At 37.4% G+C, this 25,481-nt stretch overlaps 1 protein-coding gene and 1 long non-coding RNA gene across 4 annotated transcripts in view; one reads left to right on the top strand and one right to left on the bottom strand.

Annotated features, from left to right (window-relative positions):
• The window catches only part of SAMSN1 (SAM domain, SH3 domain and nuclear localization signals 1), a 157,662-nt gene that overhangs the window by 80,836 nt on the left and 51,345 nt on the right, over window positions 1–25,481 (bottom strand). Inside the window, exons 6-8 of the mRNA XM_058661756.1 lie at window positions 25,304–25,372; window positions 9,573–9,699; window positions 5,071–5,384 (exon numbers count right to left, since the gene is read on the bottom strand). Coding sequence (XP_058517739.1) covers window positions 5,071–5,384; window positions 9,573–9,699; window positions 25,304–25,372 — 510 coding nt within the window. The remainder of the gene's footprint in view (window positions 1–5,070; window positions 5,385–9,572; window positions 9,700–25,303; window positions 25,373–25,481) is intronic.
• LOC105942035 (uncharacterized) overlaps window positions 1–25,481 on the top strand; it is a 197,751-nt gene that overhangs the window by 153,132 nt on the left and 19,138 nt on the right. The window contains exon 4 of one of the 3 annotated variants that reach the window (XR_001168290.2): window positions 11,407–11,484. The exons of the other annotated variants lie outside the window; for them this stretch is intronic. This is a non-coding gene — a long non-coding RNA (uncharacterized LOC105942035). Of the gene's footprint in view, window positions 1–11,406; window positions 11,485–25,481 lie in introns of those variants that run through there. 3 annotated transcript variants of the gene reach the window in all.

Below are 25,481 nucleotides of genomic sequence, written 5' to 3'. Positions count from 1 at the left end.
TGGCGTCAGATCAGCTCATTTCCATTCGTTGCCACCACTTAGAGAGTGAAACAGTGGCTAGATCTTCTCCGTCTCTCCTTCTCTCCGTGTATCTGCTTTTCCAATCAAAATAAATAGATCTTCAAAAAATAGTTCATGAGGGGAGCTGTACATTGTGAAATTTGAGCAGCAGGATCACTAGATACACTAGCCAGTAAATTAATTTGGTAAGACTGTGCTGTGTTGATGAAGGAAAAAAATAGGAAAATCAAAGATAGTGGAAGAGATTGCCAAGACAAAGACAAAACATAAAGTGCTCATGCTAGTTCTGCCAGCTGTTTCTCACAAGCCTCTGGTACTGGTCAGTATTAACACTCTTATACCACTTAGCATTCGGTTGTGTAGCCCAAGAGCACTTTTGCATCTTGATAATTGCCATTCATGTCCCTCCGTTTGAACCGAGTGATTGACAAATCTTTTAGTCCTTTCCTTCTTGGTTAGCATGAGCATACATCCTGTTCCTCTCATGGAAATCCTTGCAGAAAGAACGTTTTCATTATCCATATTTTCCCTTTCGGCACCATTTTGATGAAGTGGTGTTATATTTCAATAATACATCCTTACCTCCCCCCCCCTTTTTTTAGAGGATCCTTGAATATTTCCTTATCATGAAACATTGTATATAAATACTCATTTTTCTTTGAAATTTTTGTTATTTGATTGTCTCTCTTGTTTGCTATTATTATTTTTCTAGGAATACTACATTTTCTCTTCTACTTAGGTCTCCTTTTTAGCCTTAAAGGTCATTGACTGTTTCTTAGAAGAGCTTCCATTGTTGTTACTTTCTGAATACAACACTCGGTTTTATAAAACAGATCTCTAAATGGTTCAGACATGTGAGGAGAGGAAAAGACAATTTCCTCTCCTTTTCCTGTTTAGATTTTCATTCCTAAAATACTGTAAATATAATTTGTACAGATTTCTCCTAAATCTGATGGTGTGTCATCTATCATTACATTATTATATTAAGATAAAATTTCAACTTCTTTGTAACACACAGGCACAGTTTTTAAATTCTGATTTCCTACCTATAGTTCCCCTTCATCCTTTTCCCTCACTTTTTAAGGTGTATCAAGCAAGATCTTTGCATTCAGGGCATCACAAGTGCCCTCCAGCCACTCTTCCCATAAATTGATTCTAAACACTTCAAAATTATTTTCGGTTATCTCCACTATTACCTTTCTCAAGATGAATCTAAAATCACCTCTCAAAACACTTGTCTCATCTCTCATTAAAGATCCACATGCTTAGTTCTTCCCTTCACGTTTCTTTGGTAAACACTTTCATAAATCTGATCTTCTCCCTCTCTCAATTTATATCAATTCTATAATCACACATCTTTCCCTTTCCCTAAGTCCCCCAGATCTTACAAACAACTCAACTGAATGTTAAATCTCCATGTCTTATTCTGCTGCTGCCTTCCGTGAAGCACCCTTCACAAATAATACCTTTCCCTGTCTAATTCAGTTTGTTTACGCTATCTCAACTCAATAAAGTGCTGCTTTCCACACTTGACATGGGCTTGTGGGTTCTTTGATTTGCGAATATATATCACCTGTTAAGAATGATTCATGGTACCACTTCATTTAATCTTCTTAATAGCCCTGCCTGGTACATAGTAGCAAAACTACAATTGGATGTTAGGGGTATGTGAAGTCACTCACAGACAAGGTAAGGAAAGGAGTAAGGACTGAGATCAAAGCACAGAATTATAATTAGTGGAAGAGAAAAGGTAAAGGAAATCAAGCGTTTGCCCATGCACCCTGCTGGTCATGTTGCGTGTGGGTTTAACCTATCAGCTGACTCTGAGAGCACAGGTCTGGAGTGAGTTTAGCAGAGGATCACATTTTGATGAATCAGGGCTTTCTGCATAACAAGTCAGGATCAGGCATCTCAAAACTCTGGCTTGATTTAGGATCACAGACACCCAGAATCTACTTTTGCTGGAAATTTCTCAAGTCAAGGAGAACCTACTGTCCTTATATATCAGACTCATTTTTTATGAAATATAGGAGTATGACCACCTCCATCACATCTGCGTAAATCATACAGGCTTTTTTTTTTTTTTTGCTATGGTCACACATTACCTTTTTAAATTGGAAAAATGTCACCTGTGAATACCTGTAACACTCATTTCAAAAGCACATCTTTTCCCTCAACACTATCTTCTCAAACTTAAATGAATGAAAATTAAATAATAAGTCCTCTGAAATAAGTATAGGAAAAGATGCTGCATATGCCTTAATGAAATATTTTTCAATTATTTTAGAATATACCTGTGGAATATAAAATAATAATTTACAGTCTTTCAGTTTCTTTCACTCTAGTATCTTAAATCCCGGAGTGTAAATGGTCTCATTAAATGTACCTAACCAATCTGCTTCTAACATGATCTCGAAACTTCCCTCCAAATCCGCTGAGGTTTTGCTGTCACAAATGTTGAACATTATCGCATGAATTTCTGAGGAGTCTACAAATGTTTGACCTTCTGCAGATAAAACTCGTTCAATCAATTATGTGCTAAAACAGCCAAAATTACCTAAATAAAGGAAAAGAAAAATAAGACTATCATGTATTTCCCTAAATTTAGGCATATTCACAAGCCTTCACATACACATAGTAACTGAAGTTATGTGTAAGTGGATTAGACTGAGTTAGGGTTTGGGTATCAGAACAGTCAGAAAAATTAGACAATATGTTACTTAGATCTATGGAACGAATTGCCCTGGCTTTAAAATCCATTTGACTACATTAAAAAAAAATACTCAAATATTTCTTTACTGCCCACTACATTCTAGATCCTAGGGAGACTTAAAAAATAAGTTACTTATAGGAATTAAACAAATGGCTAGCTAAATACAGTTTAGTAAGCTATATAAAGACAGGAAAGTGAATATATAGTTTAGTTCTGTAACCCCACTGGCAAATATTGAAATGTGGCATCCAGTAGATCCCACCATGTATTTTACCAATACATAAAGAAGAATAACAACTTTGAATCACCTACAAGTTCAAAGGAAGTAGATACTGTTTCTATTTTATGTGATTTGGAAGGCTTTCTAGAAGGCTAAATATTTATGGTATTGATTCTAAACAAGAAACGATTATCTCAGGCACAGACTCTCAGAAAACACAAGACACAGAAAGAAGAGCAGGGCCCCTGTAGCAGGGTCACATCCTTCAGTTTCATAGTCCACCGTAGGAGATCTGTGTGGAAGAAGTAGGGCATAGACACGGCTGATCAATTAGATTGAAGATAGACTGCTGAAATCTGAGTTTGCCTAGCTTAAAAGTCCACATTTCATTCTTGAAGGTAACACTAAATATGTAGGATTAGATTTATATTCACTAGCTTTGCTACTTTGCAAGTAGCCCACTTTTGTTACCTGACTTGAAAATGAGTCAGAATCAGAAGCAGCAGGTCCTAATTGCATTGAAAGCTACTCTGCACGAAGACACTGAGAGAAAACCCTCACTACCCAGATACGCCAAGGAGAAAAAGAGTGCTAGCAACTAGGAGAGACATTCCTACAAGTTACTACTGTTGGACAGTTTCACTAATTCCAAGGATATTGCCAGATACTCTATTATTTAATATCCTCCTCTGGACACAAATTATTTCGGTTCTTGTTTTCAAATATTCAAAACATTAATCTTTTTTAAGGATTTATTTTATTTTGATTGGAGAGTCAGATACACAGAGAAGATGAGACAGAGAGAAAGATCTTCCATCTGATGATTCACTCCCCAAGTAACCGCAACTGCCGGAGGTGACCCTATCTGAAGCCAGGAGCCCAGAGCCACTTCCAGGTCTCCCACACAGGTGCAGGATCCCAAGGCTTTGGGCCATCCTTGACTGCTTTCCCAGGCCACAAGCAGGGAGTTGAATGGGAAGCAGGGCTACTGAGATTAAAATGGTGCCCACATAGGATCCTGGTGCATGCGAGGTGAGGACTTTAGCCACAAGGCGACCTCACCAGGCCCCAAAACATTAACCTTAACAAATGGAAGCTACTTCGAGAGGAGAATGAACATCTGCAGAGGCCTCTGATGCTAAAATGTAGCCCTGTCTACTGGGAGGTCATTTTTAGAGCATCCTGGATATACAAAGTTGTTTCATTCATTCATTCACTACATACACAAATGACCATAAGCCTGGAAAATTACATAATAATCTATAACTTTAAAGTGAAGTTAAAATAAAGTAAGAGCTTCTGAAGTTCTGGAGTAGTTACTACAGTCACTCTTAGCATCTCCAGCACCTCATGAATGTTACTGTTTCTACTCTATAGTTATAAACTTGAGATTGAATATTTTAACTACGCTTTCACAGCTGAAAAAGTAGTTGAACAAGGATCCAAACTCAAAATGTTTCTGATTGTGTGGTTCATAGTCTCTCTTGCCCTGTATACTCTTAGACTCTAGCTTTGTGTATGTAAAATGCTATGAGTAAAAGCAAGATCTCTGGTGGAATAATAGGTGAGGTCTGGATCTTGACACCAGCTCTTGGTAGCAAGTTATTTTGTATCCATTATTAATATCTTCTGTCCTTGAGTTTCCTGAATTGCAAACAGATGGAAAAAATCATACTTCATTATCAATCTTTTAGGCTTGCCCTGTGAGTTGATGAAGGTAATAGATGTAAAGTGTTTAGAAGAGTGGGGAGGCCCAATGGAAATGTTTATTAAAATTAGGTCTTAATTGTCAGTGACACTTCATTATAATAGGAATAATTTAATCAATTCAACATTCATTTTTGTTGCTTGGACTAACATCCAATGCTGTCTTCAATAAAAAAAAAAATAAATTCCTGGAAAACATGATGCAAGAATCTATTTGTACATTGTGGAATATATGTAATTTTAATATAGCCAAAAGTCCCTGATGCTGCTGTGCTGTTTGGAATGACAGTTCTAACTTTGGTCATTTTCCTGAACCTTATGAATTTGACTGATTAGCTCCATTTGTTATCTGTTTCTTTTTCTACCAGTTAAAGATAAGATGACACATTTCCGTAGTTTACACACTTACCCATGAGTGTAGGAGGTCCACATCTGTGAAAGAAGATGTGAGATGGGGGTGGTGTGTACAATATGAGCAATCACCCCAGGATCCAACTTGGGAGATTTGGAAGTCCACACATGTCCACTGTGGATTTTCTGGAACATGTTCCCAGCTGTTCCACATCTCTTCCAAGTTGTATCCAGTTGAAGTGTGGGATCTGCTCAGTGATGCACAAAAAGAATTCTGTGTAATCTCCGTTTCTTTCTTCTCTCTTCTGTTCATTCTCTTTTCCTGGGATTTTGCTAATCTCATACAGGAAACCAATGCATCATCTTCATCTTCTAAAAAAGGAAAAATAAATTAAATGTTATAACTGTCTAGTAATTCCTTGCATGTAGAAGTTTTGTATATTATATTCTTATAAACTAGTAATTTGAGTGAAGAATATAAGCCATGATATTAATCAATTTTGATGATGTAATTTTTATAGTGTATCTTTAAAATGTAATTTTTTTGTTATTTGAAATTATTTGTTTTGTGAAATTTATATTTGTTTCAACTTTCAAAATAATATTAACTAAAGTCAATTTGACTGTAATAAATAAATGTAAGTCACATGCCAATATGAATTTTAAAAGATACTTGAACCCAAGTTGTAGGCACCTGCCTAGGTTCCCTTGTACCCAAGCAAGTGTTACACTGCTGGGAGAAAAGCAGCCAGTGACTGAGTATTCTGAGCCTGGTTAATGCTGAATTTGTGTTACCTATACCAGTGTGCCAGCATGATTGCCTATTCTATTTTTCTTTTTATAAAGATAGTGCAAGTTTACCTTTCAGGTTCCTGGAGAGATGGGACCTAAAGAAATGGGGGACAGTGCTCTCTTTTGGCAGCTGACAAAGTTTATTTTCAGGGTTTCAGTTTTTATACATTTTGTGAAACAATACTTCAAACATAACTCAGAATTAGGTCATGTCTAAGAACAGAGAGTACAACGAAGCTAACAAGATGACTTAGTCAAAGAGTCATTGAAACAGGGAATAAAGATACTGTCCATACTTGATTGACTAGACAGAGCACGGATGTCCACCTATTTTCAAGGAGAGCATGAAAACACATCCAAAGATTCACTATGGACAAGAGCACACTGTGGGTGAGAGGCCTTCCGCCTTCTCTTTCCTGGAGCTTCTTCTCAACAGGGTCCCACAGGCCTCCACTGCCCCAGCTTTCATACGGGCTGTGTTTCAACAATATGTGGAAAAGGAGAGGAACATAGAGCTAGGATGGCAGGTGGTGGTGCGGAGATCTTCAAGTTACTGGGGGGAAGAGATTCTGGGAATGTATTGGAGTGGGAATGGCTGAGGGCATGTTTAACATAAGAGGAATGATTTCTGGGGCTTCCATGGACTCTGCCTCTACACTCACAGGAGGCTAAGGGAGCAAAGATGGGATGATTTAGAAGGATGAAACCAGAGGGCACATCTCTAATTGGGAGACCTTGACTGGGTTAAAGAACAGCTCCTGGGCCCGGCGGCGTGGCCTAGCGGCTAAAGTCCTCGCCTTGAAAGCCCCGGGATCCCATATGGGCGCCGGTTCTAATCCCGGCTGCTCCACTTCCCATCCAGCTCCCTGCTTGTGGCCTGGGAGAGCAGTTGAGGACGGCCCAATGCTTTGGGACCCTGCACCCGTGTGGGAGACCTGGAAGAGGTTCCTGGTTCCCTGCTTCGGATCGGCGCACACCGGCCCGTTGCGGCTCACTTGGGGAGTGAATCATCGGAGGGAAGATCTTCCTCTCTGTCTCTCCTCCTCTGTGTATATCTGGCTGTAATAAAATGAATAAATCTTAAAAAAAAAAAAAAAAAAAACAGCTTTTGCTACCTGCTGCCTACTGGCACAGCCTGGAGCTGGGAACGGATCAGGCCAGACAAAGCTGCTGTATCCACTTGGTCACATGAGAGCCAGGTCTTGAAGTGGGCCAGAGTGGGCTAGGCTCCAGAACATGCTGGCACAAATGGAAGCAGAGTGGGTGTGGGCAGGCAAGGCTAGACCACAGCACCAGCCAGGTTCACAGGAGAACCTGATCTGAGTGTGGGTCAGGCTTGGCTATGATGCAGTACTTGCCTACAAGTGAGAGCCAGAATGGGTGCTAGGACACAAGACCCACCAGTGAGTAGTAGGACTGGTGACCAGTTGTGCCAGGCTAGGTCATAGCATCTACCAACACACATGAGATCTGGGTCTGGGAGCAGGTCTTGTAAGGGAACTTGGAGAGCTACCTGGCTAGCCTAAAGCCCCAATGATAAGTGTAATAGATGGGCTGGTGATAGGCTGTAGAACCCACTGACATATATGTGAGCTGGGTCCAGTCCATAGCACACATTGGCACAAGTAAGAATCAGAACGGGATATAGGTTATACTGGGTTGGATTTCAATAACATCCAGTTCACATGAGGGCTGGGTTGGGCCAGGTTGGGCTAGGCTGCTTCACCCTCTGGCAAGAACTGGAGGTGGGTAGGGCTGAGCAAATCCAGAAACTTGGGGTAGATCCTCTCAGATTTGGCTATAGCATCCACTGGCATGTGCATGACCCAGGGCAAGAAGTGGGTTTGGTAAAACTTCAGGGACTCCCATGCTGGGCCTAAGTCTGACTAAGGTGAGCACGAGAGCTGGGACTGGAAGTTGCCTGGTCATGAGGAAGGCAGGTCTAGGCTAGACTGCTACACTTGCTGGCACACAACAGAACCAGACTGGGTATGGGCTGGCAAGGGTAGGCTGCAGTATCTGCCATCAGGTGCCAGGACTGGGAAGAAGTCATGTCAGGTTGGATTGTACTACTGTTGGACAAGTGCAAGATCAGGGGCTGGGTGTGGGCCTTGTATGGAAAATGTGGACACTCTTCCATTAAGCTATACTGTCGCTGGTGAGCACAAGATCCAGGGCTAGTGGCAGACCTACATGGGCAAGATGGCAGCACCCAAATTCATGGGTGCAGGCTAGATCTGGGAGTGGGTCAGACTGAGCTAAGCTGCAGTTCTCATCGGTGTGCACACAAGAGCCAGATGGGATGTTGGACAAACCAGGCTGGACTGCAACACATGCTGGAACACACAAAAACTGGGGCCTCCTCAGTGCTGTTGCCTGTAGTAGACAAATAGGCACAGCTGTACATGGGAGATATGACAGCTCATCTAGGCAAGCAGAAGACATCAAATAGTGCCTCATCAGAAGATGGAAAACATAACAGATTGCACCACTTTCCTTTCCAAACTTTGCAAAATGTTCATTGGCCTGTGGCCGCACCAAGGTAGACTTAGTCAATAGACCTTAGAGAGGTTTTTTCAGCCCTGATGCAATGAAGCCAATGATGTCTCAGAACTATCAAAACCAACACTAAAGAAACACTCTTGGAACACATTTCCTCACATTGGGTCTCTAAGGAGTCATCAAATGACTGTCCCCCCATCCCAGTGTGCTGCTGTAATTTACAGCAAGGAACAGTCCCCTCCTCTTCCTTCCCTGCAGACACAGGAGAAAAAAAAATTGAAACGTTCATCCAACCCACTTCAACCCTCCTAACCCTAATTAGATACCAACATGCACGTGCAACCCCCTCAACTATTTAAATCATGTTAAAAATAAATTTAATTAAAAGTTAAAAAGATATTTGGGAAAATTACAAGTTAAAAAACATGTCTTATAAAGATAATATTGTGTACTTTCAGTCTTAATTTTTTTTAGGTCATATATTTTCAAGAGCATCATAAGTGTGCAAATGAGTCCTTGCACCACTCAAAAATGTGAAATTTGATTGGACATACAATAAAATCCTAATAAAATATAAAATTTTCTATTTTAACATTAATCTACAAAGAAATTCATACACATAGTTACTTTTGTGTAATATTTTAGAAAGCACAAATGAGACTGAAAAGTTAATAATAAAAAAACACAATCTTACATTATAAAGTTGACTATTGAAATGTATGTTTACCTAATTTGGTAAAGGAGCTGATCAAATTTCAGTAATACATAATATATAAAACAGCTACAGCAAACACAAACACATTGATAAATTGCTCTGTATTATTTGCTTTCTCTAAATGAAAATGTTTAAGTGACATAAACAAAAGATTATGATTAATAGGACTTTATTATAAGTGAATAACTTCAAGTCTAACTTGCAGGCCAAAAGTATCTAAACTTTATAAAAGCCTATTAAAATAAAACTATATATACTGTTTTGTCTGTTCAACTTATAACAGAGGGCATTTCTCACCCTTATTTTCTGGCTGAGCCTCTGCTATTATTTCCTCTCCCTCTCTATCAGACTAAGACCTAGTCCTGAAGGAAATGAGCAATGGGGCTGTGTGTAGGAACAGGAAAGGGCTATCGTTTCTAAAAAAACTTCACAATTTAAACCTCAAGATTTAATGACTTTTTTTAAGACAGTATCAAGATGGATTTAATTCATTTATGCTTCCCCAATTCTCCCTCCAAAAATTTTTAGCTGCTCATTGAACTCTTACTTACGGAGACTTAATAATGAAGGTTTCATTTCATCCAAACTTTGTATCTTGGGTTTCTTGGTCCAAACCAGTTTCTGGAGTCTCTTTAATGTCCCCATTGATTCCACCGGGTCACCACCTGATTTTATGATCTAACACAAACATTGCTCAAGGTGGAGACAAATTATTCTTCACAAACATTAAATGTAAAGTATGTCAGTATCACTAATTTGAGAACATTAATATTGTGACCTTGTAATCTTAATTCTGAGGCTATTTAAGCAATGACATAAAACACAACACATTTTTGGGGTTCAAAATTGCAAAACATGTTACAACTGGCCCGTCATTCCAAGGAAGGTGTTTTCTACCAGTTTCTCTTCTTTTTCCCTTTCAACTGAAAAGAAAATGCTTTGAAGGCAGTCATCTAGAAATTATTCACTTTTGCACAGTGTTAAATCATGGAAAGGGGCAAGATCTTTGCAGCATAACAGATGGGCAAGTCACTGCTTTCAAGTGTTATTATGAAAGGAATTATCTACCAAAAATTATCAGAAAACACAGTGTTTAAATTTACTTCATCTCTGCATTTGGACGATGCTAGAAAAAAAGCATTTGTATTTCAGCTATGAATGCATTTCAGCAATATTCATATGTCTTTCTTCAACTAAGTATAGCCAGTAGCATACAAAATGATATGCTTGTATATCACTGTCACTTGTTCATCATGGCAACATAGAGGTAAAAAGATATCATACATTGTGTCAATGCCTCTTAAGGATTATTCAAATATATCTCACTTGTTTAGGTGTTTTTTATTCATGCCTGTTTTATTTGTCATTTTTCACATATCACATTTGGCATATTTCAAATACGTTGTGTGTAAAGTTTTACCAGATTTGTGGTGCTATAGAGAGTACTATTTCTTTTTTTTTTTTCATTCAAATAGTTCTGGACAAAAACAGATATTGCTCTCCCTGCTTTTGTCTTTTCCTTTCCATTCAAAAGCTGATACTTGTCATTTAACTAGATATTAGAGTTTCCAGAGGCCCACAATTTGCACCTAATTAATATTTGAAAGAGACATATTTATAATTGTGTTTCTCAATACTTTGAGAGAATCCACCAGTGCAAAGAAATGTATGGAAGTAAAGGACCTCTGGTGTGCAAACAATTCCAACCTTATATTTAGCTTTTATTTCTGATCTTGGAAAATGATTTTGAGGGGCCAATAAAAACTTGTTGTTCTGACTCTACATAATAGCACCTACGCAGGAAATGTGACATTTTGTTGGAGTAAGCCATACTTATTTGCATTAAATAAAAGGGAACATATTGAAATCGTTTTAATCTTTCACAGACTGTGAAACTTTCCTCTCTTTCCAAAGGTCAGCAAACTATTGCTACTTAGCTTTTGCATTATTTTCTCAGCATTTATTTTCAGTGCTTTCTTTTACTCAATTTCATAGGCCATTTATAACTTAGGAAGAGCTAAATTTTCTAACCCTGAGCCACTTTGAGAAATAATATGACATTGTACAACCATTTTTTCTCTGTTGTGTCTCTTCTCTTACAGTAACCTCCTGTTAAACTCAATGTCTAATTGCTCCATTAAAACATTGGCATTGAAAATGGCCTTTTCCTCTTTTCTTTGTGAAAAATATCTCCTTTTGATTGGAGTAAAGGAAATATATACCAAAGAAACTGAACTTCATTAATTATTTGTCTCACGAAACAGGCACATTTGAAAGGTATCTAAATATAAAACCAGCAAAATTTTATTGTCCAGAAATTTTAAAACACACTAGCCTATTATCACTTTGTTCACACTCTATTTTACTTTTTTTTTCTTTTGAAAGGCAGAAAGATGGAGATAGCTTCCATCTGTGAATTTATTCTCCAATATCCATAATGACTGGGATTATGTAGGCAGCAGGTGGGAACCAGGAGTTCAGTTTCACTGTATATAGATGGCAGGAATCTTACCTCACAAGCATGGCATTAGCAGCAAAGAGAGGTCAGGCTGGACTCAAGAACTGAAACTAGATACTGTATCAGTCAGTGTCTTAATCCTTAGTCCACACACCCTCTCCTGTGCTTTTTATTTATCTACAGAAAAATAAAATAGAGACAGACACAGACAATAGGAGATCTTCCATCTGTTGGTTCACTCCCTGAATGTCTTAGGGCAAAGTCAAGAGGCTGAGAACACAATCCTGGTTTGCTACGTGGGTGGTAGGATCAAAGGCATTTGAATCACCACCGGCCCCTCCAGAGTTATCAATTAGTGGAATGCTGAAAACAGAAGTAGCACTGGGATTCAAACCTGGGCATGCCAATATGGGATGCTGGTGTTTCAAGCAGTGTGCTCATTGCTGCTGGGCCAAAATGCCCACCTTGTATTGACTAGTTTTTGTGACTTTTTAATTATTTTAATCTTGACTCACTAACTCATCTTTGGTTTACCAGATATTTTCTAATGAATTTTATTCATACTTGCCCTTATGTATCTAAGACAGAACAGGATTTAATAAACGCTAAATGTGAATATTCCCATTTAATGCATATTTTTTGAAATCTGATTTTATGTATAAAATTTTGATGCTGGATTGATTATTCACATACTGATTCCCCAGTGTGTTAATGTGGAACTGAATCAGCCACAGGGATTTGAGCTGACTCTCCCAAATGGAATGTGAATATTACAGGTGAGGACTTAATCTACCACTCCAATGCTGGTCCCTCCAATGCTCAATTTGTAACTGTTACCATAAGACTACAGTACTGTGACAATACGGGGGCAAATGGCAGGAGGGAAAAAAGGGAAGGGAGAAAGAGATGGGCAGGGAGGAATCCCTATAACACTGTATCATGAAAAATAATAACAATAATATAGAAAAAAGTAAACTCCAAGAATGCACAGATGTTAAAAATTAGCAGGGATAATCACAGTAGTCAAATATGATATACAAATACACTAACAAATGTGTACATATATGTTCAAATAATATTAGAGATTTTACAAAAGATGTATTAAAACTGATGTTTAAATGACATGAAGGAGATAATGACATGAGGATCTGTGGATGATTTTGGTTTGAATTCTTGGATTAAGACTTGAGTGACAGAAACAGGTCAGTCAGGCAGAGTAGAAGAAAGATACATTTTAGAAGAGGAAGCCGTTTGTGCAAAGGATCTAAACCTCAGTAATTGGAATCCTAGAGAGTGCTCACTAGGAGAATGAAGTGAAGTGAAGCATGAGATGAAACCAAGCACTGATGAGGATCCTACGCAATACTAATATGGATCCTTCAAGGAAGGTTTTATAGAGGAAGTCGAAGGATATGTGTTGTCTATGGGAGTGACACAACCTAGTTTACATTCTATCTACTCATATTACATCATCTTTCTTTCCAGTGAACTCTTTGGGGCAGTATTCAAATGTGCCTTGATTTTATTCATTTTTAATTCACCACATCTTTTTTTTGCCTTCTTTCCCGCTAAGACATGATCTTCAAGAAGTTACCTATTTATGCTTCCTCTAATTTTCCATCATTTCAGTCCACCTCATTACTCAACAGTTTTGTTTCTCCCAACCCACCCAAATTGCTTTTGCGGTCCAATAAGCTGTTTCTGAAATTCATGTACAACCAAATATTCAATAATGCTGACCCCAATGACCTTCTGGAAATACTTTCTTTAGTTTGCTTCTGTGACATAATGTATCTATGTGTTTCTTTCTTTCTTTTTCTTTTTTACTTTTTCCTTTTTAATTTCTATATGCTGACACTCTTTGCTTTAAATAAATACTTAAATTCCTTTATCACTGAGCCCTCATTTAATGTCATCAGACTTCTCTCAGGAACTTACAATGCATACGCACATAAATACATACATGCACGCACATGGTTTTGAATATCATTTGCATGGATATGATGATGAATCTAAATTTATTTCCGTCTGCGAGCCTCTTCTTGATGCTTCGTATTTATTATTTCCAACCATTTAAAGAGGTTTGTGTTATCAGAATCAAGCTCTAGAATCTTTCTTCAGCATGATTCTCATCTAATTTTCTTCAGTTTGGTTACTGCCATCCAAAGGCCCCAACTAGACATTCCAATCAATGGATTGTCCTACCTGAAAAATGTATCTTGATGTTTTATTTCTAACATGTTGATTGTTACCACTCTATTTTAATTTTTCTAATTGAGTGTATTGCCCAGCTAATGATTGATTTCCTTTTCATATTTTTCTTTCAGTTTCATTCAGAGATAAATCTCGATACAATGGTAATTGCATACAAATGTAGATATAATATTTCTATTTATTACTTTACTACATACATGATATACTTTTATATGATTAGATCCACAAATGAAATCTTTTTAACTTGTTCTTGCACAAATGTTTGTATTCATTTTACATGCATTTTTTAAAATAATTTAAAAATTTTACTAGAAATGACACTTAAAATATATCTCATTTTCTGAGATTTTGCTTGGCTGAAAGGATTATGAATAATTTTTGAAAAATGTTATCAATGAATTATTGAACTGAATTTGTTCTATAATAATATATTATGAGCTGGATGGGAATTATTGGACATCTAATCAACCAGTCCATTAAAAAATGAGAAAACCCAGAAAAGCTAAGTGGCTTACCCAAGGAAAGATAATTTATTAGTAGAGCTGCGACAAGAATCAAGTATTAGGACATTTTTTTCAGTGTTCTTCCTTAAAGGAGTTTCAGAAATCACCATAATTACTATTTATGTGGTACTGAAAGTCAAATTAAGACCAACCAAATTTAGGGTTTTATTTGTAAAATAAATATTGTTTTCAATAAACAGTCTAAGGATTAAGTTGGTACATTCAGATTTATAAACCTACCCTGTTAATTTTATATGTTATATCAGACATATTAAATTTTGTGTGTGTGTGTGTGTGCATGTGTCCTAGAGGGGCATTTGAATGTCTTCTGAAATGTCAGAATTCTTTTGAATGTCTTCAGATTCCCTCTTTTTATTCAGTGGCAATGAAGTCCCCTGGGGAGTAGGCAGATTATCTGTCTGTCTGAATTATGATTTTTCCTCCATTAATGAAAAGGAAGCTGAAAAGAAACATGACAAAACTGAATGAAAAAGTCTCTTTGTTCATTCTTTCACTTTCTGTCAATTTCTAACTTTATCTTCAACAAATATTCAAAGGGAAAATCTATATCATTTGATGTCTGTATTACATAATTTTTTCAATAGAAGTAATGCAGTTTCTAAACAATTAACATTTTTGTTTGTTTTTAAAGTCACAAAAGTACCCTGAAATAAAGCATTAGATAGTTTTACTTGTTTAGTGCTGATAAATTTTCCCTAATCTATGGCTTTTTTTTAATCAAAAAATGTCCTTATCTGTTTAAATTTTTATGCTTAAAATTTTTGAAGTAAAAATTCAAGCCCTCAATTTGTATAAAAAATAAACTATTAGTGGCTTTTTCCCTTCCCAAGTATTCTATATTTCTAAGATATCTACATTAAAATGTATTAGTTCTAAATTTGGAGAAATCTGAAGACTTAAGCAATGTAGTTAGAACGAAGATTTGATAATCAAATATATCAAAAAGACTGAGCTACCCAGTTTTTCTATGGTGTATTTCTTCTCTTAAAACAAAAGGTACTGGGCCCAGCACGATTGCATAATGGTTAAGGTCCTCACCTTAAACGTGCTGGGATCCCATATGGGTGCTGATTCTAATCCCAGCAGTTCCACTTCCCATCCAGCTCCCTGCTTATAGCCTGGGAAAGCAGTTGAGGACGGCCCAAAGCCTTGAAACCCTGAACCCGCATGGGAGACCTGGAAAGAAGTTACTGGCTCCTGGCTTCAGATCTGCTTAGCACCAGCCATTGCGGCCACATGGGGAGTAAATCATCGGAAGGAAGATCTTCCTCTCTGTCTCTCCTCCTCACTGTACATCTGCCTTTCCAATAAAATAAATAAATCTTTTTTTTAAAAAAAGGTACCTAAGACTGATAGACAAAAGAAAACTCTTTACATTATAAAAATAAAATTAAATGGTGAGTTATGAAAGGTGTAAACTTGTGTCTCCATTCTCTTCTTTTTTAAAAAAAAAAAGATTTATTTATTTTATTACAAAGTCAGATATACAGAGAGGAGGCGAGAAAGAGAGGAAAATCTTGCATCCAATGATTCACTCCCCAAGTGAGCCACAACGGCCGGTGTGCGCCGATCCGAAGCCAGGAACCAGGAACTTCTTCCAGGTCTCCCACATGGGTGCAGGGTTCCAATGCCTTGGGCTGTCCTTGACTGCTTTCCCAGGCCACAAGCAGGGAGCTGGATGGGAAGCAGAGCTGCCGGGATTAGAACCAGCGCCCATATGGGATCCCGGGGCGTTCAAGGCGAGGACTTTAGCCGCTAGGCCACGCCGCCGGGCCCCCTCCATTCTCTTCTTAACAAAATAACGAGTCTCTAATCATGACTCAAAAGAGTTCTAAAAAGATAATTTGTAAAGTCAAAATGACCAATTAAGTTTTAATAACTCAATCAACTCTGGTAACACCAAAAGGATTATGAACTAGAATCAATTAATGCAAACACATGAAAACAAACACGTCCTGTTGCAATGGTTTGTTTTTCTTAGAATTGCAATAAATGGAAAAGACAATTTAAAAATAATTCATTTCAGCAAATGAAATATTGGTTGCAGAGAAAATTACAAGTGTCAGGAAAATTATCAGGTTGATATTAAATATTCACATATGACTATAGTTACAAAATTATTATCTTTTCAGTGATAGAAACAAATTAAAGCAAGAATGAACACTTAAAATAGAAATAGGTACAATAAGAAAAGTCACAATGTGAGCTGGATCAGGGGATAGCCAGATTAGGGCTGACTGTTCCTACTGATGCATACATAAGCCAGAGTGTGTGTGTGTTGATTGGGTTTTGCTACAGCGTCAGCTGGCAGATGCTGGCATGTGGGCAGGGGAGAGGGAGCAATTTTGTCAAGTTAAAGTGCAGAACCACCTGAAGAGTGCATGATCTGGGAATGTGAGTGGGCCCAGTAGGGAAACAGTGAGCACCCCCATCTTGGGTTGCCACACCAACTAGTGAGCATGAGAACCAGGATGCAACAGGCATGGCTAGACAGAGAGTGGCACCCACCAGCATGTGTGTGGGGCTGGTTGGACTGAACTGGGATTCAATGCCCATTGATATGTATGACAGCTTAATTGGATATGGGACAGATTGGACTGGTCTCATATACGTACTAGCTAGCACAGGATCCAACGCAATGGGTGGACTTGGTGAGGGTTATTGTGGGTTGCTCCAACTAGGCTGAAGCCCCCACTGGTTTGTGGGAGAGTCAAGTGTGTGGTGGGCAGGACGGCACTGGGCTGCAACACCCATTGGTTTGTGTAGAAGAAAGGACAGGAGACAGAACTAACTCAGCAATCACAACCACTAGCATGTGCATAAGCTGATTGGGGTGATGGACTATGCCGGACCCTGTATTGGCAAGCACACACAAAAATCAGGTCTGGGATCAACTCAGAAGTTTCTTTGGGGATCCACCCAATGGAATTGCTGAACTCAGAACCCCAATCATGGAAAGAATTGCAGGTTCAATGATCTGACCAGGGAGTGCATGTGTCAGAGCTGGGCCTCCTCAGTGGTTTAGATAGAGCTGTGGAAAGCATATCCAGGTTCACGTGGAGGATATGGCAGTACATTGGACTCTGTAGAGAACACCTGCTATCATAACAGAAGACAGAGGACAGAATAAATTGATCAACTACCCCAGCCAAGTGTTGGCAGTGAATGAGCAAATGAAGATTCTAAGGCGAACTATGTCAATGAGTGTATTCTGGAGATTTCATCATGCTTTGAGTGGCGAGATCAGCAGTAATTCAAAACTGTTGAACTATCAAAAATACCTGTTGAGCAGGACCCTCAGAACATGCCCCACATCAGGGACCCTGGGGTGGTGATGGGTAGTTTTGATCTCTTTCCATTAGATGAGCTCTTTCAGGTTCCAGTGTTGTTTGCAATATCTTTTTTCAATTATTTTATTTTCCATGATACAGCTTTATAGGTATAAGGGTTCTCCCTACCACTTTCCCTTCTCCCTCCCTAATCCTCAGCCCCTACTATTTTCTACTAGTGTAGTCCTTCAGCAACTGTAACAAGTTCAACATTCTGTTATCTAAGTATAGCAGACCATTGTAGGTATAGGCAATGGTAGAAAGTCTAGTATCCTATTGACAAGATACATTCAGCAGTTTTGTTGGGAGACCTTATTTTATTCATTAGTAGAGACACATACTGCAATGTATCTTCACTTCCAAATATGCTAGTTTCATATACAGCTCATCTATGAGAATATATGTACACATATATGTTTATTATATATCAGTTAAATTATTAGGAATGAAGAATAAAACGTAACATATTAAAAATTCAATAGAAAGTCACAATAATAGAATGAATAAGCAAGTAGAAAGAATTGCAGAACAGGAAGACACCTCCTGCAACAATGCTGAAGCAGTCAAAAATCTAGAAGAGGAACTGAATCAAGCTAAGAAAAATATCCAAGAGTTAGGTGACACCATCAAAAAAACTTTACATAATCTTTGGGTGTTCATGAAGGCATGGAAAAAGAGGTTGGATTAAAAGATATATTCAATGAAGTAATCATTGAGAACTTGTATAACAATGAGAAAAAATTGGAAAATAATTTCCAAATCAAACAAAATCTGAAAAACAATTTAGGTCAAACATAAAAATGCCCCTGTCTGTTGCCTACAGAAGACACATCTTACAAACAATACTTGTAAACGAAAAATGAAGGATGGAAAAGGATATTCCAGGCTAAGGTAAAGTAAAAACAAGCTGGTGTGACCATTCTTATATCAGATAATATAAACCTTGACATGAAACGTTTTAAAAGTGATGAAGAAAGACACCACATAGTGATCAATGAATTCATTCATCAAGAAGAAATCATGATAGTAAATGTATAAGCACCAAATCCTATCAAACAAGCATTAATGTAAATAAACTAAGAAATTAACTCCAATACAATAATAGTGGAGGGTCATAACATCCCACTAACCTCAACAGACAGATTGGTGAGACAGAAATTGTGCAAAGAAGCAATAGAGCCCATTCAGACAATAGAATCAATGGAGTTATTTAATAGCTATGAAACTTTTCATCCCACATACAGAAAACACACTTTTATTTCATCAGTACATAGAACTTCCTACAGGATTGATCACGTTATAGGCCATAAAACAAATCTCAGAAAATCAAGAAAAAAATTGAAATCACACCATGCATCTGTCAGACCATCATGGAGTAAAACTAGAGACCAACAAGTCAAAATATCCCAGAAGGTATGCAAATACTTGGAAACTGAACAACATGCCATCAAATGAACAATGGGTTATAGAAGAAACCAAGAGAAATACAAACATTGCTTGATATGAATGAAGACATCAGCATAGCATCTCAAAACCTGTAGAACACATCTGGACAGTGTTAAGAGGATAGTTGATTTCAATTAATGCCTATGTCAAGAAGCCAGAAAGACACCAGATAAACAGGCCAACCAAATGTCTGAAGCAGCTAGAAAAACAACAGTGAAATAATCTCAAGGTAAACAGAAAAAAATAATCAAAATAAATGAGGAAATAAACCAAATAGAAGCTGAAAGAACAATACAAAAAAATCAATGAATCGAAGAAATGGTTCTTTGAGAAAACAAAGCAGATTACCCACTAACCTAACTAATATAAAAAAGAGGGAGACAATAGGAAAAAGGAAATGTAATGACACTTCAGACATACATAGGAGTATCAGGAACTCTTATAAGCAATTGTAATGCCAACAGATCAAAAGACCTGAAAGAAATGGATACGTTTTTAGACGCAATAGACCTTTGAGGATGAAGACTGAATTAGTATTAAATCTCTCCCAACCAAGACAAGCACTGTACTAGATGGCTTCACTGCAGAATTCTACCAAATGTTTCAAAAAGAACTTACCTCTAATTCCATAATCTATTCAAAATAATAGAATAGGAGGCAATCCTTCCAAATTCTTTCTATCAATCCAATATCACCTTAATACCAGAGTCAGATAGAAACATAACAGAAAATGAGAACTACAGTTCAATATCCCTCATGAACACAGAAACAGTAATCTTCAATAAAATACTAACCAACAGATCCAATAATACATGATATAGATCATTCATTCATACCAGAGGGATTTACTCCTGACGTGCAGGGATTTCTAACCCATGTAAATCAATAAATGTAATACACCACATCAGCAAAATGGATAATAAAACCATTATTATCATCTCAATAGATTCAGAACAGCCATTTCATAAAATAAAATATTCTTTCATGCTAAAAACCCTCAACAAAATAATCATAGAAGAAACATTCTATAACACAAAACAATAGATGAAAAATCCAACACTAGCATCATACCAGATGGAGAAAAAACAGGAACTTTACCACTCAAATCTGGAACTAGACATGGATGTCTACTTTCACCACTGCTATTCAACATAGTATTGGAAGTCCTCAATAAAGTTATTAAGCAAAAAATACAAATCAAAAGGATTCAAATCTCAAATACACATTTAAATTATCACTGTTCATGGAATACATGACACTATATGTAGAAGACACAAAGAGCTCAATTAAGAGACAGTGGAAACTCATAAAGAGTCTGGCAGGTTAGCAGGATACAAAAGTAATAAATACAAATCAATTGCCCTAGTCTACACAAATAACTTTGTGGCTGAGAAAGAACTTGTAAGTACAATCCTCTTTAAAATAATGGAGAAGAATCTTAAGTATCTTGGAATAAATCTAAGCAAAGGCATGGAGGACCTCTATGATGAAAATTACAAAACATTAAAAAAAAAAGAAATAGAATAAGACATTAAAAGATGGAGAAATCTACCATGTTTCTGGAGCAGTAGAATCAACCTCATCAAAATGTTCACGTTTCCCAAACTAATATATGGATATAGAGACTGAGATAGAGAAAAAAGAGATTCAAGCAAGCCCATTCAAAATCTCAACAATATTCTTCTAAGAAATTGAAAATATCATGCAAAAATTAATCTGGAAACATAAGAGACCACAAATAGCCAAAGTTAACCTGAAGAATAAAAACTAGAGTTGGAGAAATCACAATTCCAGACTTCAAGACATACTACAGGGCAGTGGTTTTCAAACCAGTTTGATACTGGTACTGATACAGAAGATCAACAATAGAACAGAACAAAAACACCGAAAGTGAGCCTACATATGTATAGCATCTTATGGTTTACAAGAAAACTGAAAATAATCCAGGAAAAAAGCTTGTTCTCTTCAAGAAATGCTGTTGGGACAATTGGATAGCAGCCTGTAGAAGTAAGAAGCAAGACCCTCACCTGTCACCATATACAGAAAGCAGCTCTAAATGTATCAGGCACCTAAAGCTGAACCCAGAACCTATCAGACTATTAGAGGAAAACATAGCAAGCACTCCGCAAGATGTAAGTATTGGTAGACTTTTTTTAAAAAGTCATGAAAAGCACAGGCTGTCAAAACCAAAATAAGCCAATGGAACTACATTAAATTAAGAAAATTCTGAACAAAAACAGAAACAATCAACAAAGTGAAGTATTCAGCAGAATGGGAAAAAATATTTACACACTAAACAGCAGATAGAGGACTAGTTTCTAGGATTTATAAAGAGCTTTAGAAATGCAATGATAGCAAGACAAACAACCCTATGAAGAAATGGGCAAAGGAAATGAACAGACGCTAGTCAAAGAAACAAATTCAAATGGTTAACAAATTCTCGGGCTCCCTAGCTATGAGGAAAATATAATAAAAATTAAGTTGAGGTTCTACCTAACACCAGTTAGACTGGTCTACATTCAGAAGTCTATTAACAACACATCTGGGCTTGGATGTACAGAAAATGGCACCCTTCTTCGCTGTTGGTTGGAGTGTAGAGTAGTGCAATCACCATGGAAGTCAATATTTAGAGTGTAGGAGGACATTGTGACCCTAGAAGGTCAGCGAGCACAGGATTACAGTTGATTGGACAATATTTGTATGAAAACAACTGAATGGGTGCCTTTTGTGTGACTGATTGGATAACCTTTACATGAGAACAAATGAATGGCTACCTTTTGTATACCTAATGGGATATCATTTGTATAAGAACAGTTGAGAGTTGAGTGGAAAGCATGTGTATGAGAACACTTGGTGGAATATACCAGACAAAAGGAGTCCCAAACAAAAGCATAGAAGCAGTTGATGGGTTTGTTGATGAGCTCAGTACCTCCACCCTAATCCTATATGACCCTCAGTGTATAAAGTCTGTTGCCCTAATAAATTTCGGCTATTGATCATCAGTCAGTAGTCCATGCATGTTATTATCAGCTCCGTGCACCAAGTCCATCGCGGCAGGACAGCGACATTAGAGTGCTAAAATAACTGAAAAAAAAAAAACTGTATGACACATCTATCCCACTCCTGGAAATATATCAAAAGAAAAAGTGAGCTGCAACCCTGTATATGTAGCAGCACAATCACAGCAGTAAAATCATGGAAATAATCCAGATGCTTGTCAAAAGAGGAATAAACAAAGAAACTGTGGTGCAACTAATCATGAAAAAAGGAACAAAATTCTACCATTTACAACAAAGTGGTCCAAAGTGGAAACCATTATGTTCAATAAAACAAGCCAATCCTTAAAAGACAAATATCATGTTATCTCTGATATTAGGAAAGTTTCTATATTTCTCTATTTCTCTCTATTTCTCTATTTCTATATTAGGAAATAGATGTATAGTGCTCCCTCCCAGTACAAATACAAGTCAACCGAATTCATGGCCAAAAAGATACCTGAGGGAATGTAATGTATATCTTTTGAGAAATATGAATAAATTCTGGTGTTTTTTTCCCAAAGAGAAGGATTGCATCAGTTAGGAGTGTAGAAGAGAATTGTGCCTAGCTGGAGGATTAGCCAAGATTTGAACAATTGAACTTTGTAAATTTTGATATCTCTTACAAAATTGTTTATGTAACAGTCCTCTCCTGCTATGTACAGAGATTACTCACTCAAGTCCTACAAGAGGTTTCAAGCTTATTCTCTTTTATCTCTAGCAAGTTTTGAATTGAGTAGTCCTCATCTTAGAAGAACTTGCCCTCCTGAGAATATGGCCAAACCCTGCAGAGCTCTGTTTTCCAGAACTGCATGGCCATCTCTGCAAAGTTTTTCAGAGGTATCCAAGACTGCTCTTGGCTCATTGACCCACAGGCTGTAATCACTCTTTTAATATGGTTGGTTGACACTGCCAAACCAGCTGAAAGCTGAAAGTCATATGCAAATCAGAGATGCAAAAAGGGCTGTGATTGTTTAGGGGGAAAAAAAAGGCCAGAGGTGCAACATCCCGTTTACTGCCTGCTATAAACTTCTGAAGAAGTTTCTAGAATTGTTCATAAGAACATTTTTATTTTTGGATTTCAATTGCTGGCTGGAAAAATATGAATAAAAGATATTTTAACAGCCAGTATTTAAACTCATTATTTTTATTAAGTACCTGTTGTATTCCTGTGGAAGAACCATAAGTACTAGAAATTATATTAAACGGCATTTATTTCTATCTAGAAGCTATAACTTAATATACAACATAGGTAAAGAACAAATATCACAAATTTTTTTGCATAAGAATCGGTCCTGGTTTACAGAAGGAAGAGTGCTCTGCTTTGTTGTCCTGGTGTGACTACTCATGTGGATTTTAACAAGTCACTTCCATTCTCTGTACCTCAGCCCCCATCTGTATTAACAAAGAAGTGGATCATAGGAATTTACAGCTCCGCAAAGATGCATATAAATATTAGATTAAGTAAGAATCTTCTTTTGCTAATTCAGATACAGACTTGCATATACCAAAAATATGAAGGAAAAATGTGAGAACAAGCTATTTCTTAATCAAGGTAATTGGACTTTGAAATGAGGATGTAGAGGACAGCTCTGTGGTTTAATCCACTACTTGTGACACCAACATTCCATATCAGAGTGCTGGCTGGAGTCCTGGCTGAGATACTTCCAATCCAGATTATTCATAATACTGCTGGGAAGAAAGGGTAGATGGTCCAAGTGGCTTGGCCCCTGCCATCTATGTGTGGGAGCAGGATGGGATTCCTGAATCACTGACACCTGTTCTCAGTCTGGCTGCTGTAGCTACTTGCAGAGTGAACCAGTAGATGGAAGAGTCTCTCTCTCTCTCTATCTCTGTGTGTATCTCTGTCATTCTGCTTTTTGAATAATTTTCTGAAATACATAATTATTTTTTAAAAATGATGAATTGAGACACAGAAATGTGAATATAATAGTATAAGAACACAAAGATATTTCTGGGCCGCTTGACCCAGTTTTGTGTTATTCCTTTTTGTTTTATTTCATTTATTCATCTGAGAAGTAGAGAAGGATGGAGAAAGAGACAAAGAGACCTTATTTGCTGGCTCCTTCTTTAATTGCCTGCAATAGTTGAGGGGGAGTCAGGGCAACAATCAGGAACCTGGAACTCAAAGTCTCCCATGTGTGATGTACAGGAACCAAATTCCCAGAGCCATCACACTGCCTCTCTGAATTTGCTTTAGCAGAGAGTAGAAGCAGGAGACAGAGCCATCAAACCCAGGTGCTTCCATGTGGGATGTGAGTGACTAACACTTGAGTAAATGCCCTTCCCTGTGGTGTCTGTTTTGCATGAATGTATTTCCTAGACTTCCTAAATGCACACTTTTATCTTCATCTAGAATTCCATTTGATATTCATTGACATTTGTTGCTTTCTGTCTCCTCACATCTCTGATATTTAACTAGTTATTAAAAACTCAAAAGGCACTAAAAATAGCAGGGGCAGAGTTCAGTTGTATTTGTAGGAATAGAAGTGCTATTCGAATAGTACATTTTCATCTCCTCACCCTACCTGACTGGCAGAGTAGTTATATTCCCTTACACCAAAAATGACTGCACTTGAGAAGAAAAACTTTTAGAGAAACTTGGATGCTGATAACATGTCAACTGTCTTGGAGAAGAGAGAACTATGAAGGATGTTTCAAAGCTGTTATATGCATGCTTACATTTAAAAAATGATTTGTTGTAGGTATATATTTGTCATAAAGTCTATATTTCTAACACATTTTGAAGAAGCATAATCAAATTGGTAACATAATTAGCTTGTAATGTTCTTCAAAACCTTCCTACAACAAAAACTACAATAAATCCAGTTTATTCAAGTCTACATTGGTATAACACTTGTACATGAATGTCCTAGATTTTCACCAGACTTTTTGAAGTATGTCCTTACCTTGAAACTGTTTAGCAATGTCTCAACAAGCAAAGGGCCTGATTGATGTGAGGGTTTTCATGTCAGAAGGGCAACTTGTCACACAAGGAAAAGACCATTTTTAATGCTAAACTTCAGGGAAAAAATATTTTGTATAAAAACCCATCCTTTGAAGAATATGCTTTATATTTCTGTTAGATCAGGAGACTTCCCCATAAGGATAAGCCTTGCTTTACAGTTTCTAGAAACATTTCCACAAGGTAGTTGAAAACTAAGGTAATAAAGAACCACAGAACATAAGCCTTGTTAAAATGATGAGAGACAGAAAACCCACTTAACGAAGAACATCCAGAGAACAATTTCTCACCACTGCATCTTCAGGGGACGGGATGTGTCTTTGATGGTGAGATGGATTCCAGCATTCAGAGGTCAGGCTCTTTTGCATGAGGAGAGGAACAGAAGACAACTGAGGTTAGTGTTTTACATGAAGCAAAACCACACAAAGCTGCCAGACTCATTGTCTGTCCACTGTCTGAGTTGTTAAC

The sequence above is a fragment of the Ochotona princeps genome, chromosome 3 (assembly GCF_030435755.1).
Source record: "Ochotona princeps isolate mOchPri1 chromosome 3, mOchPri1.hap1, whole genome shotgun sequence".
NCBI classification, from domain to species: Eukaryota; Metazoa; Chordata; class Mammalia; order Lagomorpha; family Ochotonidae; genus Ochotona; species Ochotona princeps.
The sequence above is the reverse complement of the archived record's forward strand: the minus strand, read 5'-3'. Positions and strand labels throughout refer to the sequence as shown.